General features: G+C 32.4%; 1 protein-coding gene across 5 annotated transcripts; it reads right to left on the bottom strand.

Moving 5' to 3' along the window:
• Positions 1-4,285: 4,285 nt before the first annotated feature.
• On the bottom strand, positions 4,286-8,628 carry LOC109800393 (xyloglucan O-acetyltransferase 1). Of its 5 annotated transcripts, XM_029271961.2 has the most exons (4): positions 8,073-8,627; positions 7,859-7,964; positions 6,124-6,417; positions 4,286-5,655 (listed from the first exon to the last, which is right to left on the bottom strand). In XM_029271961.2, the coding sequence occupies exons 3-4, from the start codon at positions 6,329-6,331 to the stop codon at positions 4,595-4,597; spliced, it is 1,269 nt and encodes a 422-aa protein (XP_029127794.2). In that variant the 5' UTR covers positions 6,332-6,417; positions 7,859-7,964; positions 8,073-8,627; the 3' UTR covers positions 4,286-4,594. The 5 variants fall into 5 exon arrangements, with proteins under 5 accessions (XP_029127794.2, XP_082923272.1, XP_082923271.1 ...); XM_083067146.1 differs by lacking the exon at positions 7,859-7,964 and having other exon boundaries at positions 6,124-6,420; positions 8,073-8,628; XM_083067145.1 differs by having other exon boundaries at positions 6,124-6,420; positions 7,859-8,627.
• Between the last annotated feature and the right edge of the window lie 11,164 nt (positions 8,629-19,792).

Raw genomic sequence — 19,792 nt, 5'->3', positions numbered from 1 at the left:
GTCCAAATTGCTTTAACGGTGTTAACTTTTGGCCACGTGGACGCCACGTAGATGCATACGTGGATGCTACGTGGATGAGAGTTTTTTTTAAAACACCTGTCCCCAGAACGGCCCGTTCTGAAATCGGAACGGGCCGTTCTGGGTGCACTTTTGGTGTGTTAATTTTGCATCCGGAACGGCCCGTTCCAGGTGCAAAATTAACACACCGAAAATGCAACCAGAACTTCCCGTTCCGATTTCAGAACGGGCCGTGCCGGTTTTATTTTATTTTTTTTATATATAAAATATTAATAATTTTATAAAATATATATTATTAATTATATTTTAATTATGTTATTATATCTAATAAAATAAATATATTAATATTTTTTTATATTTTATTTTATTATATTTATCTTATTAATTTTTATCATTTTATTCTTTTAATCTTAAATAAGTTGCAAAAAATTATAAAGTGATATTTAAATATTTCTTCGAACAGAAAGAGAAAGAAAAAATTATTACTCTATTTATAAGATAATTATATTTTATAAAAATAAGTAATTTTAAAATTTTTACCATAAAAAAATATTTTTCAAAATTATTATATTTTTTAATAAAATTAATCAAGAATATTGGTTTAATTGCATTTTTTATCTCTCAAGTATTACAATTGTGCAGTTTTGTGATCTCCAAGATTTTAATTGCATAATTTTAGTCCTTAAAGAATTACAATTGTGCGATTTTGGTCCTTCAATTTTTAATTGAACAATTTTAGTCTCTCGAATATCATAATAGTATGATTTTTGTTTCTCCCATTAAAAATTAATAATTTTAATATATATATATATAATGTTTTAAAATTAAATAATTATTTATCTATTCAAATTAACGTATATTATAATTTTCGATATTATATCAATAATATTATTAATATATTTATACATAAACTAATAATTTGATAAATATAACTTGTTATATATTAATATACTTTTACAAAAATATAAGTATATTAATTAGAAATATATATCTGATCTTATATATTTATATTTTTGTAAAAATATATTAATATATATTTAGTTATATTTATCAAATTATTAGTTTATTTATAAATATAGTAAAAATATTATTGATATTAATTTATCAGTAATATTAAAATAATAATAATATATAAATTTTATTAATTTAGTAATAATAAATATATATCATTTGATATATTAAAAAAAAATATACGTTAATTTAAATAAACAAACAATTATATAGTTTTAAAACATTATATATATATATATATATATTAAAATTTTAAAATTATTACATTTTTAATGAGAAAGACTAAAATTGCACAATTATGATATTTGAGAGATAAAAATTGTTCAATTAAAAATTGTGAGACTAAAATTATACAACTATAATCTTTTAAGGACTGAAATTATTCAATTAAAACTTTAGAGATCAAAATTGCATAATTATAATATTAAAAACACAATTAAGAAAAGAATATATTTTTCACAATTTTGGAACGGCCCGTTCTGAAAGCAGAACGGACCGTTCTGGTTTCAGAACTGCCCGTTCTGCGTCACTGGTGGTGTTTTAATTTTGCAACCAGAACGGCCCGTTCCGGTTTCAGAACGGGCCGTTCCGGTTTCAGAACGGGCCGTTCCGGTCCAGGTGTTTTAAAAAAAAATTCTTATCCACGTGGATGCCACGTATGCATCTACGTGGCATCCACGTGGCCAAAAGTTAACTCCGTTTAAATAATTTGGACGGAAGTCCCACATTGAAACTAATTAATTAATTTGGGACTAAATTGAAACCAATTAATTAGTTTGAGACCAAATTGAGACCAAAAATTAATGAGGGACTAAATTGAAACAAAAAAAGATTATAAGGGACCAAATTAGGTTTTTAGCCTAATTTTTTTAAGTTAAAAGTTATTTGGTAAAAAAATTTAAATTAATCATCTCACTCAATAAAAAAAATATATTAATAAAAATAAAAATAGTATGTAAAATTAATTTTATCAACATATTTTTTAGTGATAAAAAAATATATAAAAGTATTAAAATGCATATTTTTAATTTTTTAATTTAAAACGAAACAAAAAACTCATATGGAGGACCACAATTGTATTTATCCTTGTTTTTAAATATAAATAAATCATATTATTTTATATACAATAAATAGAATCACATAAACCAAAAATTTTACTTTACAAATTTTACATGTATCATTGAATAAAAATATAATAAATAAAAAGTTCAAATGTAATAACATTACAATTTTTTTATTGGTATGAAAAATATTAAATTGAATTTTGAAAAAGCAGACTTTTTTTTTATATCTTTTAGTGTTTATATTATTACTAAAGACAATAAGTCTTTTTATGCATATTTTTTATGGAATATTTTACCTATAGAATTATTTAAAACTATTTGCACTTATTATTAATCATTGTTTAATATTTAACTTCAATTATTTTTATTTTTTTAAATAAAATATACAAAAGTACAAACTACTTTTTGTACATTAATTAATAATAAAAAGAAGGTTAAAATATATAGATTTTTAGTCTCGATAATTTTGTTTACTTTATCTTTTAGTTCTTATAGTTTAAAATAATTATTTTTAATCCTTATGTTTATCTTTTTCAATACTTTTTTTTATCTTTATTGATGGAGAACCATTCTTGAAGATCATAGGACCTTTGACAAGGTTTATAATTAGAAGGTTAGAAGAAGTTACTAGAGAGGATGTGTTTTTTAGACCTTTGCTTATCATGAACATAAAGTATATGTTCTTCTCATATATAGTTGTTTAGTCTCTTATTCTATATACTTTGTATAGCTTGGTTTCCATTCCTCTATATATAGTAGTTAAGTCTATAAGTTATATTTAGGGGTGTATGTTTCTTTGTTTTTAGATCATGCCTTTAGGATTTAGAGGCACTTTCTTTTTTGAAATGTATAATTCATTTGACCTTGTATTCATGGTCAACATATTTTAGTTTCTTTGAGTTTAGTAGTTGGAGTGGAAGTATCTATTCTAGTGATGTGACAATAACCATTTAAGGTAGTGTGAAAGTAGTAAAGGTGTGAAAATAATCAAAAGTAATATTGGGCTTATTTTTCTTCTTTCAACCCAAGGAATTGATTTGGCTAGGTTCAACTTTCATTTGGTTAACCAAAGCAAATCAATTCTCTAATTTTTGATTTGGCCAAAACAAGTCATGGCCACCATAATGATTGTCCATTTTGGCTAGTTCTTAACCTTGGAACTACCTCTCCAACCATCTAGAGACAAGAGGACACTTGACACTTGCTTATTAGATCTAATTATCTCTTACATGTCTCAAACATGTCCACTTGGCTTGTTTGTGATTGGTGAAATTAGATCTAAGTGTCTACTTCTTGTCTCTTAGATATTTAGCTTCCTTTCCAAGTTACTTATGTATAGGAGTTTTGACCAATTTTGTAGACATTTTGAGTTTTATATTGATTTGGCCACTTATGTATAGGAGTTTTGACCAATTTTGTAGACATTTTGAGTTTTATATTGATTTGGCCACTTATGTATAGGAGTTTTGACCAATTTTGTAGACATTTTGAGTTTTATATTGATTTTGCCGAGTTTTTCTCTCCCAAATTCTCTCTCTCAAAACTTTTTTCTCTTTTTGAAAATTTTCCTTTTTTTTATCCTCTCCTAAGTATGATGAGAAATTGAAGAGACTTATTATTCTTTAAGAGTGTGACGTCATCAAAGAGACTTTCTACATCATCTTATGTGGTGAAAGTGGCTTCTAGCATTAATGGAAGTCAACATTCAAGAAGCTTGAAAGAGAAGTTACATCAATCTTGTTTCTCCTAGAGTTTTCATCACCTATAGTACTAGTCTAAGATAGAACGTTTTTTATTCCTATATACTTGGAAATTTATTAATCTTTTTAGTTTCTATCGTCAATTTTTTTTGTAATGTTGTCTTATTTGTATTGACATGATAAATGTCTTTAATTTTGTGAAGGTAAAAAAAGAGTATCTCAACAATAAACGTCATAGGTGAGGATACAAAAGAGATACATAATATTAAGAAATCTAATTTAGAGAAATTTAGCAAAATAAATTTAACGACATACAAAATTGACACAAAAAAGATAATATTACAAAAAAAAAATTAATAATGACATAGATTAAAAAAATTAAAAAATTAAAATATAGAGACTAAAAATTTTTATCTTAAATTATATGAACTAAAATGGATTGAAAAATAAATATAGACTAAAAATATTTATGTTAAAATATAAGAAAAAAAGTAAAATAAATGAAATTATAAAAATTAAAATAATATTTTAACCTAAAGAGAATACCACCTTTTCGTGTCCATAATTTGTTTCCAACTTCACTCTTTAATTAACTATCCTAAAAATAAGTGTACACTAAAAAAAAATCTACTCATCATTTAAAAAAGAAGAGAAAAAAAAACTGTTTCTGCATCTTTTCCTACCAGCATTAAATAATACACCAAAAATACTCTCATGCAATACATAACATGAGTGGCTGAAGAATTGGTGCAATGAAGTAACAAGGTAAGAGGAATGCCTCACTCTTCACTCCTTGGCTGATCAAGACCACCTTTTCACCATCTCTAGAAAAATGTCATTCCATGTGTCTATAGGTCCTGGCAAACACCAATGAACACAATCATTCTGCACATTCTCTGGAACCCCATTTGCAAATGGGAAAGGATTCATATAAGCACCAGGATGCCCGTCTGGTCTCAACAATGCTAATTCTGTTACATCAAGTGCCTCCAACCTAAACCCTCTTAGTTGTTTGGCTCTTGACATAGCAAAATTTTCCACTTCTTCCATCTCAATCTTTCTGATTTCTGCATCCACTTCTCCAAGTTGCATCTTCCCCTTTCTATAGGGTTTAGTCTTTGAACAAGTACCACCCTTATCCCAATCACCTTCAAAATGAGAAGGAGAGAATGTTCTCACAATTACATGGATGTCATTTCCTTTACCTTGTATCCTCTCAATTATGCTATTAAGAGTAGTCCTTAAAGCCTTTCTGAAAGGACCATAAAAACCAATATCAGTGTAATTAAGACCAGTACAGTTTAAGCAACCTATAACCTTATCACCCTCGTAGTAAACTGAAGGAACCAAAAGCCAATTACCAAATGATAGCACAAGTAAGTCCATTTGGTCCACCTCCTTAGCCCACTTCTCATTAACAAGATCCAAATGTATTATATTATGAGGTGGACCTGTGCTTGATCTTTGAACACCTTGCACAAGAAATGGGGACCAATAGAAGGACAAACTTGCATTTTGAGAAGAAAAGTGCCACTTATTGGAACCTTTGTGATGGACACGTTTTGGTGTTGAAACAGTGGCTAGCATGCAAAGAAGGGACTCTATTTGGTTCCTAGCTAGAGAGTCTCCAACAAAAGCTACATGCCTGTTCTTAGTGAGTTGGAGAAAAATGTTTGGTTCAAACCTTGGAAGATGACAATCACTTGGTTTCCATCTCCAGTAAAGGTAGCTGGTGTCATTCCTCCCATTGATGATACAATTCTGGCTTTCTTTGATCATAGCACAGGTAGTACCATTATACAAAGGGCCTCTCTTATCACGGACCCATTTGCCATTGGAGTAGTCACATGGCTTCTCATAAACTGCCAATGAAAAAATAACAACTTACGTCTAGTAAACCATGGGTTCAGGCATAGAAGATGAATTTGGAAAAATTATTGTTTAGTCTGAACTCTGAACCAACACATGTTTGCAGTCCTAATTAATTTGCAATTCTCTAAGTAACATGTAGCAGATTTTGAAAGGACAAAACTTAGTTATAAAGTATTATAGATACTGTTTGTTTTTTCTGTTCACTAATTAGAAATTAGAATTGAAATTTCATTTCCGTAATACATATTAATATTTAATTAACTTTTTTTATAACGAATATTAGTGAGATGAAATTTCAATTTTGATGGAAGAACAACACTAATAATATCTATAATACAGTTTTATCATTTTGAAAACTTGACTGTGTTACTTAAAAATTGGCCTAGACAACAATACCGGTAAATGGTAATGATATTCAGTTTTAACTTTTAATAAGAAATTATGCAGCATATACATACCTGGAGACGTAGAAGCAGAAATTGAAGAGCGGTTGGTGACAGAGTTGAAAAGGGGAAGGTCATTTGCTGGAGATGATGTGAAGTAGAGAGCGTAAAAGCAAAAGCAAATTAGAGCGAAAGGTGGGAGAACATAGAAAAGAGAAGGAAGAAATTTGGAGGTAAGAGAGAGGGTTATATCATTGGATTTGGATGTGTTTGAACTTGTCATCTTATTACAAGACAATCTCTTGTGTATCTGATTCCTTCGTTTTTGCTCCTAACGTCCCTTCGTGTATAACAGGTACGTCGAACAATCTGCTACAGACATGAATGTCACCAGAGTAAGTGTGAACGAAATTATTACCAGTGCTCACTCTTGAGAAATATATGTTTTAATTTGATGTAAAAATATGATTACGTAATTAAATTATGTACTAAAAATAATCCAACTATCTTATATGGTTATTTTTTTAATTATTATTTTGATTATCTTTTATATATATATATACATAAGTACTAATTATCTGAAGTTAATATAAAAAAAAACACTATAGAAATATTAAAAATCTGAAAAAGTCAATTTTTTTTACCAGAATTAAAAAAAGACAACCATATATGCAAAAAACTTAAAACATGTTTAAGTCAAATGTCAAATATATGAGTATCTAAAATATTAAATAAGTTATTAAATTTAATTATTTATAACATTATTTTGGATTAGAATATTTTTACTTTAGTTATATATATATATATATATATATATATATATATATATATATATATATATATATATATATATATATATATATATAATTTTAGACTACTGTAAGTGCAAACTTTCACCTTCAACGATTTTTTTTCTTTCAAATTCTTCCATTTTGAGGATTAATATAACAATATACTTTTTAAATTTAGGGACTAAAGTGATTGGTTACTTAAAATTTTATTTCTTCAAATTAATTTAGTACTTATATAAATATATAAAATATATAAAATATAATTTTTTTCTCATTGAATATTAATATCATCTTCATTAAATTTTAAATTAAATATTAATTTACTAAGAGCTCTTTGATATCGTATTCTGTCAGCATTTACCATTAATAGTCAACTTTTGGATTGCAAACAAAAATATAAAATTTGAGTATAAGCCTTTAATATTAATATAGTCAACTTGTAAAATTCATTAAATTTTACAGTAAATTATTTGAAATATGAGTTTATATAATAACTATTTTTTCCAAGTTGACAATAGAAAATGCCAATAATATAAGAAAAAGAGTTTTTTTAACGTAAACAAAAACATTAAAATAATATTTATTTATATCCAAAGTACATGTTCAAAATTTGAATAATATATGTAAAATAAAAAATGACAAAAAGAAAAGTCAATGAACTTCTTTTATAAATGAAACTCTTATTGAGATTTATAATTAATTTTTAACACAAATAAATACTTGATATGGGTAATAATTAATTTTTGCATGTTTCTAAATTTTTTATTTTAATTCATGAAAATCGAACTTGTCCTAATCACCTTCAAAATGATGTGGTGTAAATGTAGTCACCATTATATCAGTTCCATTGGCTCCACTCTTTCTCCTATCAACAATGCTATTAAGGGTAATCTTTCTTAATTATATGTTATATAAAGATTGATTAAGAATTTTATATCTAATAAGTTTTCCAATCTTAGTACAACTTATTATTTGGGTGTGTGCGATTTCAGTGCCATGCACAAAATAAAGGGACCTACACAAGTAGATATATGCTTGCATGGTATGAAGGAAAGTGCCACCGGTTGAACTGGTTATTCTTGCCTTTATTGTAGTTGTAGACAAGGTTGGGAGTTGAAGCAGTGGCTAACATGCAAAAAAGAGACTCTAATTGGTTCCTGGCCATAGAGTCCCCCATAAAAGCCATATATGTGCTTCTTGTTAATGAGTTGGAGAAAAGTTGGAGGCTCAAACCTTGGAAGATGGCATTGACTTGGCTTCCATCTCTAGTGAAGATTTGTAAAAGTGTGAAATTGTGCGATTGAATATAACTTATTTGAATTGTGCATGCCTATACCTGCATAAGAAAGGGGAAAAGGAAAAAGAAAAGGATGGTACGTGATGTTAATGTTGGTGGAATAGGAGAGATTGGTTTTAGGAGATGGAGAAAAGGGAAGAGAGTAAAACAATAAACGAAGGAGAATCATAGGAAGCAGTACACAAATAGAACATGGAATAGGTTGTTGGTGAGGGAGAGGGATGTCTTTGAATGGGTCAATTGTTCCCATTTTCAAAGCCTTTCTTCTTGCTTATACTTCCCTTAATTTTTTGCCTTCTTTTCGCTCCTGACTCTCATTGGTGTTCAGCTGAGAAGAATGATGAAAAACACTGTATTTTTTTGTTTTTTTGCATTGATCATGTCAAGTGGAAGTCAAAGAGAGTTATATAAAAATATTTATAGAAACACGTCGAAGGATATATATCTCTATGATCTCTCCAGCTTACTAATTTTCAGAATTTCTATCTTGGCTTTTATTAAACAGATATATGGAAAGTCATTAAATCGTATTTGAAAACCTGTCAAAATATACTGTAAGGAAGACATATGCGGAGGATCTATATGATAATAACTACGAACGTTACCTTAATTAAAGTGGAATCGAATTCATTTACTTAAGGTTCAAGTTCAATTTTTTGTAAATAAATAAGTTTTATGATGAAGATCATTCATTAACTCATTGTATTAAATATTCTGATCTCTCTTATTTATTGGATTAATTTTTCAAATTTCTCATACTCACTCAACTCCCCTTTATTACTATTGTTGTTATGTGGTTCAAGACAAAATATGTCAAAAAAATCTTACATTAATTTGTAGGAACAATATTAGTGAAATGTTTCAAATAACAAAGAGTTGAGTAAATAATATGTAAAATATCATAGAGTAGAACAATTGAAATATCAAATTTAAGAAGTATTACAAATGATATTAGAAGATATAGTTTCTCTCAATCAAATCCTCAAATATTAGACTCAAATATTAGACAACTTGTAAAATATATTATCATGTCATCAATTGATAAAATATAATATTATAAACATGTTTGTTAACATTATAAATTATAAATATTATTTAAGACATTAAAAATTACAAACATCATTTTTCATTTGATATTGAAGGTATTTTCAAAGCAATTTTTGGACAAATCATTGAGGTTGAGAGATCTCAAATACTAAATAAGTCCCTTTATTCCTTTATCTTTTACTAATAACCCAAATTTGTTAACCTAAATCAAACATAATAATAATAATATTCATTAATCGATGGATTTTTTGGTTTGGTTCTTGAAAATGAAAATCCAAAATTCTTGAATTTTCAATTCTTAAAAAAATCTTGATTGTTTTGATTGAATATTACATGATTTTTTTATATTAAAAGAAGTATTTTTAAATACTACAACTTTTTTTTACAATAAAAAAAATCTTTTAAAATCTTAATCCAACGTTCTATCTCCCTTAGTCTTATAATTTTCTAAATTTTTTATTTTGGTCTCTACAAATGTTTTTACTTTTTTCCAACAATATAAAGACAATTTAAAAAAAAATTAAAAACGACTAAAATAAAAAATCTCTCATTTCACATTAACTAAAAAGTTATATAAAATTTGGTAAAAAAAAATTATACTTTTAACCTTTAATTTTACTATCACGATTCATATATTTATTTTAATCTTTATATATCATATTTTTAATATTTTAAATTTATTTAACTTAATCATTTTATTTGTTAGAACTTACAACCACCGAACTTGTATAATTTTCTTTAATTAACTATTTTATTATAATAGATTTTAACACATAAAAATTTAGGAGCACCAGATCAACCTTCACCTTCTTTTAGATCGAGTAGGCCTGTTATGTTTATTATTAAATATAAAATAATATCTTATTTAATCAAAATGTTAATACATGCATTTAAAGGTATTTGTTAGTTTAAGTGTTGATGAAAAAGAAAAGGGTGGTATTATTTAATTAAAAAAAATATGAATGCAGAATTTTCATCGGTTCGGTCATGTTAATGCTTTTTCAATCTTACCCAATATTTTCTTTTATTTGAAAATCTAACGGCCAGTATTTATTTGCCACCGAGGAGACATACCAAACCCTCCTACACTGTACAGTAGTTTTTGTTAGGATTTTTATAAATATTTTTACTTATTTAATTTCTACGATGGTAAGATATTTATTCACTATGAATTTTTATATTTTTGATTTTATTTTTGATTATTATTAAAAAAAATTAAATTAATAAAATATATGTGTACTTTATAACAACTTAACCAATCACAATCTTTGAAACCAAAAATGATTCATGGACACCTTATCTTGATTTACGACCACAAAGATAAAGAGACAGGAACACGATAGAAATATAAACAGGAAAAAGTGAAATGAGTCATATAAGTAAAAATGGCTACCATTGATCAATGTATACTATTTGTATATATAAATACATCATCTTACCCATCACTCCTCAACTAATAAAATTGCTCCAACCTACCCTAGAGAAAAACAAAAATACTCTTTCTAGTTTCTAATGTATGCAACATCACCTGAGTGATGGAAAAATTAGTGCAATATTGAAGTAACAAGATACGAGGAACGCCTAACTATCTCACTCATGATCGTGACCACTTTTTCAACATCTCCAATAAAATCTCATTCCATGTGTCTACAGGCTCTGGCAAGCACCAATGAACACAATCATTTTGCACAATTTTGGAACCCCATTAGCAAATGGAAAAGGATTCATATAAGCACCAGGATGTCCATCTGGTCTCAACAATGCTAATTTTGTTACATCAAGTAACTCCAATCTAAACCCTCTAAATTCTTTGCCTTTTACCTTAGCATTTTCCACTTCTTCCATCTCAATCCTTCTTATCTCACTGTCCTTCCCTTCAAGTTGCCTCTCCCTCATTCCATAAGGCTCAGTCTTTGAACAAGTACCACCCTTGTCCCAATCACCTTCAAAATGAGGAGAGAATGTTCTCACAATTACATATATGCCTTTTCCTTTACCAACCTTCCTCTCAATAATGCCATCAAGAGCAGTCCTTAAAGCCCTTCTTGTATGTTGGCTGAGTTGTTGTAGGCCGAAAGGTTGAGTTGTTGTAGGCCGAAAGGCTGAGTTGTTGTAGGCCGAAAGGCTGAGTTGTTGTAGGTCGAAAAGCTGAGTTGTTGTAGGAGATCTCCGAGTTGATATGCGTGACGACGCATTGTATGCTTATGGATGATTATGCTGTAAGGATTGACGGAATGCATATTGATGAAGTGTTGATAAATTGTAGTTGTTCTTATTACTTAAATCTTCCTATATGTGGTTTCTTTTTATGCTAGCTTACCCTTTTGTTGTTTCCATGTGGTTGGACTGCAATGATCATACTATGTATGAGAGCAGAGTAGGGATAGGTGGTGTATCTGTAGCTGGCAGGTGGAGTTGACTCCTTTTGATGCGTTGTTTGTTTCAGCCACTTGGCATAGTGGCTTTGGATGTATTTTTGTGTTGTACACCCTAACTCTAGTCGGATTGGGACCCTTGTATATATTTATATTCTAGATCCTATATTTATATACTCGTTCTATTCTTTCTAGTGTTTCTGGTGTGCTGTGATTGTGAGTGTAGTGGCCAGCTGGGTCGTTACAAATGGTATGTTATGGCTTAATTGTTCAATTAATTATGATGTGAGTATGTTGGCATGAAATGAGATGTTGTGTTGAATGTGAATATGATATGATTATGTTTCCTCACACTTATGTAGGCTTGGCACGACCTTGGGCAAGAAATGCTACAGGAGTGGCGTGAGCATGACATAGAGAGGGATGTGTGAGGCAATTAACACGTATGTTGGCATGGCACGACCTTGGGCAAGAAATGCTATAGGGATAATGTGAGCATGACATAGTGTTAATTGCAAGATTTGTGATGATTGTGAATGAAATGTGATTGTGGATATCCTCACACATGTGTCGGCATGGCACAACCTTGAGCATGAGAAGCTATAAGGGTGGCGTGAGCATGACATAGTGTGGGACGTGTAAGGCAATTAACACGTAAGTTAGTGTGGCACAACCTTGGGCAAGAGATGCTACTAGGGTGGCGTGAGCATGACATAGTGTTAATTGCAAGATTTGTGTGTGACAGTTAGTGCTTATGTTGGTGTAGCACGACCTTAGGCATGAGATGCTACAAGGTTGGCGTGAGCTTAACACAATGCAAATTATTTGATGTGATGGATTGATGTGATTGAAAATTGTGATGTATAGATGACCCATGATTGATAGAATTATGATATGTACAAATGATTGTAAATACTTAATTATGTAATGAGTTATGATGAGATTACTGAAGGAAATTGATTCCGTGTCGATTGCATTACAAATCAGAGTAATATATACAAGATACAAGCGCCAAGATAGGCTATAAAATAGCTAACTAATGGCTGAAATTATGGTAACAAATATTGACTAGCTAAATAAAGATATATACAAGTAATAAGAGAATATATGCTAAATATATTCTAACACACCCCCTCAGTCGAAGCGGGAGGCTCTCGTATGCTTAGACTGTCCCTGAAATCATTAAATAGAACGCGCGGAAGCCCTTTTGTGAAAATATCAGCAATTTGGTAACGGGACGGCACATGAAGCACACGGACTTCGCCACGAGCCACTTTCTCACGAACGAAGTGAATATCCATCTCAATGTGTTTGGTGCGTTGATGTTGAACAGGATTGCCGGATAAGTATATCGCACTCACATTGTCACAGTAAACTAGAGTAGCCTTTTGAATGGGACAATGCAACTCTAGAAGCAGGTTTCTGATCCAGCAAGAATCAGAAACAACATTAGCCACACCCCTGTATTCCGCCTCGGCACTACTGCGGGAGAGAGTATGCTGCCGTTTGGAAGACCAAGATATCAGATTATCCCCGAGGAAAACACAATACCCAGAAGTGGAACGACGGGTGTCAGGACACCCACCCCAATCAGCATCTGTATAAGAGATTAGTCTATCAATGGTGGATTTGTACAAAAATGCAAACCATGGGATAAAGTACCCTGAAGGTAGCGTATGATACGCTTGAGAGCACGCATATGCTCATTTGTCGGAGCATGCATATGAAGACAAATCTGCTGCACGGCATAAGATATATCAGGCCGAGTGAAAGTAAGATATTGAAGAGCCCCTGCAAGACTGCGATATTTGGTTGGATCATTAAAAGGAGCATCGCCGGTGGCACTAAGCTTGGAGTTAGTGTCAACGGGAGTAGGACATGAACTGCAGTTAGACATGCCGGCACGTTCAATAATTTTTGCAGCATATTGTTTCTGAGATAAAAAAAGACCATGGGCATGACGAGTAACAGTAATACCCAGAAAGAAACTCAGAGGGCCTAAGTCCTTCATAGCAAACTCAGAACCCAAAAGAGTCATAAAATACTTACGAAGACGATCAGATGAAGCCGTAAGTATTATGTCATCCACATACAACAGAATATAAGCAGTGTCAGAACCATTCTTGTAAATAAATAAAGAGTGATCTGACTTACTGTGAGAGAACCCAATGGTAGCAACAAAATCAGCAAATCGTTGATACCAAGCGCGAGGAGCCTGTTTCAAACCATATAAAGATTTCTTTAAGAGGCAAACATGATTTGGATGATCTTTGTCTCGAAAACCCATGGGCTGATGCATATAAACTGTTTCATTAAGATGACCATGTAAAAAGGCATTCTTGACATCCATTTGATGGATAGGCCAAGATTTAGAGACAGCAATACTGAGAACTGCTCTTATGGTAGCAGGTTTAACCACGGGGCTAAACGTCTCATCACAATCAACACCTTGCTCTTGTGTTTTTCCATCTCCTACAAGACGAGCCTTATAACGCTCAAAAGAACCATCAGATTTATATTTATGGCGCAAAATCCATATAGAACGAATAACATTCACATCCGGTGGCCTAGGCACTAATACCCAAGTCTTATTATCAATTAAAGCAGTAAATTCATCTAACATTGCACGATTCCAATTTGGGTCACGGAGTGCACTAACGGGATTTTTTGGAATAGGAGAAATGTCCTTAGTGGTGGTCGCGTGACAATTGGTAGAGTACTTAGGATTTGGCTTATGAATGCCACTCATAGAACGAATTGTCATGCGGTGGAGCATGGGGTTATTGGGCCTAGGAGAGGAGTGTGGTGCTGACATGGATGTAGGTGATGAGTTTGGGTCAGGGACTGGGCCACGTGAGGTGGGCGAGGCCAAGATAGGAGAAGAAGTTGGAGGGGGCTGCTGCAGCGTCGGTGCTACATGAGGAGTGGGCCGAGACTGAGCAGCATGAGAAGTGGGGGTTGCTGAGCCCGTGTGAGACTGCGGCCCATTGTGAGGAATAGGTGGAGAGTTGGGCCGTTGGGTTGGGTCAGGCTGTGGATTTGGCTGTGGTGCTAAATTATGAGAAATAACATGCATGATTGATGGATCAATATTATCACTCAGAAAATCATAATTTGTAGGAGTGGTTTTGTGGAATTTTGAAAACGGAAATTCGGTTTCAACAAAACGCACATGACGACAAATTATTATTTTTCCACTAGACATATCATAGCATTTTGAGCCACGATGGTTTGGAGCCGGGCCAAGATAGGCACAAGGGGAAGACCGTTCCTGTAATTTGTTTATAGTAGTGGAGGGAAACAATGGAAAACATAAACAACCAAAAAACACGCAAATCCGAGTAAGAAGGGTTACTTTGATAAAGGATTTGTGTGGGTGATAAATAATCTAAGACCTTAGAAGGAAGGATATTAAGAAGATATGTCGCCATAGATAGAGCATGATGCCAAAAGGACGGTGCCATAGAAACATGAGCTAGAATGGTCCGAATGATATTATTGATGGATTTTATGTGTCTTTCGGCTTTACCATTTTGGGACGATGTGTGAGGACAAGAAAGACGAAAGACTAAGCCATGATGATCAAAGAACTGCGCAAGAGTGCCATTAATATATTCCGTGCCATTGTCACATTGAAAAGATTTTATATTACGTTCAAATTGAGTTCTGACTAAAACATGGAAAGATATGAATAATTGTTTTACCTGTGATTTTTTTGCAATAGGAAAAGTCCAAAGAAATTTGCTATAGTCATCAAGAAAAAGAACATAATAACGGTGCCCGGAAGAGCTGGCAATGGGAGAAGTCCAAAGATCACTATGAATAATATCAAACGGTAGAAAAGTGTATGAGAAAGAATCATAAAAAGGAAGTTTAGCATGTTTTCCAAGAGGACAAGATGAGCAAAAAGTCTTACAAGCCTTATTACATTCAATAAATTTAGTACTACGAAGAGAATTGATAATAGTATCGCCAGGATGACCTAAGCGATTATGCCAAATATCATGAGACATAGTAGTAAAAGCTGAATGTTTGGGTGCTGTGGCTTGAGAATTTGAGAAGAGTGGATATAAGTCCCCAACACTGTCACATCTCATTAGTCTGGTCCCCGTCTGTAAATCATTGACCGAAAAACCAAAAGGGTCAAAAGAAATAGAAACCATATTGTCAGTGGTAAATTTACGAACAGAGATCAGATTTTTAATGAGTTTGGGAGCATGTAACACACTTTGAAGAACAAAGGGAGGATGAGGTAGGGGTAAATTAGTGCTACCGTGACCGACAACCGGAATTAAATGACCACTACCAACAACAATGTTTTGATGTTTAGTGCTTGAATTGAAATAAGACGAGAGAATACCTGCATCCGCCGTCATGTGAGATGTCGCGCCGGTATCCATGTAGTAGTTTCCATCAGGTTGAGAGAAAGATAGAGCATGCATAGCGGCCTCAATATCAGTTGGCATGTAACTAGCAGTAGATGGAGTCATGACATTGAAGGCTTGAGGTTTGGGCCCAAGCACGCCAGGCCCAGTAGGTGGTCGTTGGGCCGTGTAATTTGGTCGTGGCTGCCAAGAATAGGCAGGGAAAGGACATGGTGGAATGGTCCACCCTCTCCAATTTGGCTGCCACTGTGGCCATTGAGACTGAGCTTGAGGACGTGGCTGCCACTGACTGGACTGACCACTCCTGGCCCCACCTTGCTGACCGGACGTTTTGCCGTTCCCCTTATTTTTGTTGTTGTTGCGCCCTTTGTTGTTACTGTTGTTGCGTTTAGGAGCAGAGGAGGAGTCATTGCTAGTTGCTGCAACCATGGCTGTGCCACCGCGAGTCCCGGATTCACGTGCGACACGTGCTTTGATGGTGCGCTCTGCCATTTTCAACCGTGATCGACAGCTTTCGAATGAAGGTAGGGGCTCTTGATTTTGGATGAAATCAACCGTACCACTGTAGGCCTCTGGCAAGGAACCTGTGAGACGTAACACGAGCCGCCCATTTGACACCGGGGCATCAACATCCGCAAGCCGGTCTGCAAGAGATTGAAGGTAATTGCAGTAGGTGTCGATGGTATGGTGTTCCTCGAAAACGGCACCGGTGAAGTCTTCTTCGAGGAGGGTTGCTCGCGAAGCCTTATTGTCCTGAAATAAAGCTTCGAGCCGTTTCCATGCTCCCTCGGCTGTGTCATTGCGTCGTAGGATAGCAAGGAGAAGGTCAGAGGAAATGGTGCCATATATCCACTGGAGAATCGCAGCGTCAAGACGTTTCCACATGGCAGGATCGGCTGTTTTTGCAGCAAGGTATGCTGCTCTGGCAGGTTCCTCTGTGGGTGGGACAATATGATCGTAGAGATCGTGAACCCGAGTAAGGTTGGTAAACAAAGCAGCCCATGAGTGATACAGAGCCTGCTCGTTATCTAATGTGACAGGAACAAGAGATTTCACATTGGTGATAGTGAGGGCAGGGTGAAATTTGGCGCTTTCTGCCATGTTTGAGAGTGAGAAGAAGAATGGGGGAAGAAGAAAAAGATGAACGGCTAGGGTTCAAGAGATAGGATTGAAACTGTCTGTGATACCATGAAGGAAATTGATTCCGTGTCGATTGCATTACAAATCAGAGTAATATATACAAGATACAAGCGCCAAGATAGGCTATAAAATAGCTAACTAATGGCTGAAATTATGGTAACAAATATTGACTAGCTAAATAAAGATATATACAAGTAATAAGAGAATATATGCTAAATATATTCTAACAATTACATTGTGGTGTGTCTGTATGTGTTTTACATATAGATGTTTTCTTTTCTCACTGTATAATTCATGGATGTTTTAGGTGAGGAAGATCCGGCTATGAGTGGCATCCAGAATGCCAACAATTGAGTTGTGGGTGTGCTCTGATATTGTGACATCGGAGGAAAGGATTTTTAGGACATGGATTTTTATTTGTATTTGGAGTTATACTTATTCTTTTGAAAACAATTTGTAAACTCTTATGTTTTATTTTCCAACTTTTATTTTCAATTATTTTGGATATTGAAGAACATTTATGAAGGTTTTTATGTGGACTCTTTTACCAATGTTGAAAATTTTATTTCTTTAGTTTATTTACATTATTACAATATATGTGTTGGGGTAGTAAGGGTGTCACACGTGGAATTTTTTTCTTGCCACTCTTTCATTCTTTATTTGATTTAAAAATAATAATAGGAGAGAAAACAGTGAAAAGAAATTAAAGAAATATGAAAAGGAAGAAATGTGAGTATAAATGAGATGAGTTTTAGGTTGTTTGGTACAAAAGAAAATTAAAATATTTTTTTTTTCTTATTTGATTGAGTAAAAAGTAGAAGGAAGAAAAAGTACGTAAATAAAATGACATAAATAATCTTAATAGAAAACATGTGTAAAGATAAAAATAACATGATGTTTTAATTTCACTAAAATAGCTTCCTCTCTTCCTCATCCAAAGTAGATAGATTACAAAATTAGTGATTCACTTTTTTTTTTGTTCAATTTCTTTTCCTTTGGTTTGATTGTTGTATGTCGTTGCCATTATAAAGAGTTGGGATAACAAATAGGTCAATTTCTCCAACAAATAAGTAATAAAAAGGAGAATTAAACAACAAACAATTTAATTTTGGTTTTAGGTTGATGGATCACATTTTAAAACTTTTCTTATTGCTTCAATTTATCTCCTTTTTTTTTTTAATAAAAGAAGGAATTCATTAAGACAGAGAGAACATGTGATTAGCTTCAATTTGGTATAAAGTATATGGTCTATTTAAGGGGAATTCCCTAATAAATGATATCTCAAACGATGGGGATTACAGGGATATCCTATTTGACCTTAAACATCCGACTAGTTGCACTATATGCAGAGGGATTGAGAAGATTCACTTCATTGATGTTTTTGCTTAATCCCTTTTTCATGGTAGAAGAACCCTTATCTCCAATTTTCTCGTAATTTTCTTTTCTGTTTTAATGAATTCCTTCTAATATTTTTCCTTGTTTCATGGAGGAAATTGGAGATAAGGGACCCTCCATAATGAAACAAGTAACAATAAACAACAAATAAAAAACAAAACATCAATGAAGTGATACTACTAAATCTCTTTGTATATCTAATAGGGAATGCTCCTCAAACAAACCACATACACCAAATTGAAGCTAATCACATAGTCTTGTGCCAAATATCTGTTGTGTCGAAGAAACATCCTTAAAAATATGGATGTTACACAATATGTTTTTGATGTTGACAACTTAAGTCTTTATTTCAATGTACCTCTTGGATTCTTCTGGTTGAAGCTGATCATTCTTCTCTTCCTCAAGATTTCAGGATTTCTTCAATCTTCAGCAGTATGTTACCGCCTGTACAGTTGGAAATTCATCTCTTTCCAATGAGCTGGTTACATCAAAATCATCCATGATTCTAAGGAAAAGCAAAAGTAAGATATGATAGAGCTGTTAATGCCACGTAAAAAATATTTTTGTTTAGTTCAATATAACAAGAAGCGTGATCTTTTTTCTTTAGTTGAAGTTATTTCTTATATTCTTTATGTCCATGGGAATTTCTATTTGATTGTCTCCATTTTCTATAGTTTTGTTCTCGCTAGCTACATATGTTATATTCAAGGTTTTGAAAGCTAAATTGATCCTTGAATTAATTGATTGATCATTAAATTGAAGGAACAGGTTCATCAATGGTCATATGCATTAACCTATTAATCTTGCAAGTATTGGAGGCTTAGGTGATATGGTCCATTCCAAGTGATTCCAAATATCACAGGTTGAATGACACAATCAAGCAAACGAAGTAGCTGAAGGAATTGCGGGTCAACAAGATGGAAACTTAACATTCTTTAGAAAAAGGTAATTAACAGATTAACCTCTCTGTTCTAGTTTTGAGATCACTGGTTACGATATTCTATATTGGATATTGGACAACTTTAGTGTTTTCCACTTCTTAATGTTGTCAAAATAGAATAACAGGAGTTCTTTTGCTATATAAAAAGAAAAATCGGAAGAAAAAAAAAGGCTGGAGTTACTTAAAAATAAAGAGTGGTGTGGCAGAGGTGTTATAAAAATGAGGTATCAAACTACTTTTATCTTATGTTGATTGCCTCAGCTTTGAACTTTCTTTGCTGTATATCTGTTTATTTGACTCCTGAAAATTAATGATATTTTTCATGAGACTGATAGAAAAAAGAAATTGTTGAAACTTGAAAGACAACTGTACAT

Source organism: Cajanus cajan, chromosome 11, assembly GCF_000230855.2.
Source record: "Cajanus cajan strain Asha chromosome 11, NIPB_CcT2T_4, whole genome shotgun sequence".
Classification (NCBI taxonomy): domain Eukaryota; kingdom Viridiplantae; phylum Streptophyta; class Magnoliopsida; order Fabales; family Fabaceae; genus Cajanus; species Cajanus cajan.
The sequence above is the reverse complement of the archived record's forward strand: the minus strand, read 5'-3'. Positions and strand labels throughout refer to the sequence as shown.

Bases quoted from the DNA above. Each gene is read 5' to 3' on its own strand.
- LOC109800393 (XM_083067146.1), bottom strand. From the start codon at position 6,331: ATGACAAGTTCAAACACATCCAAATCCAATGATATAACCCTCTCTCTT. The intron at 5,656-6,123 runs GTATGTATATGC...TTTCATTGGCAG, and splicing joins TTCTGCTTCTACGTCTCCAG to TTTATGAGAAGCCATGTGAC.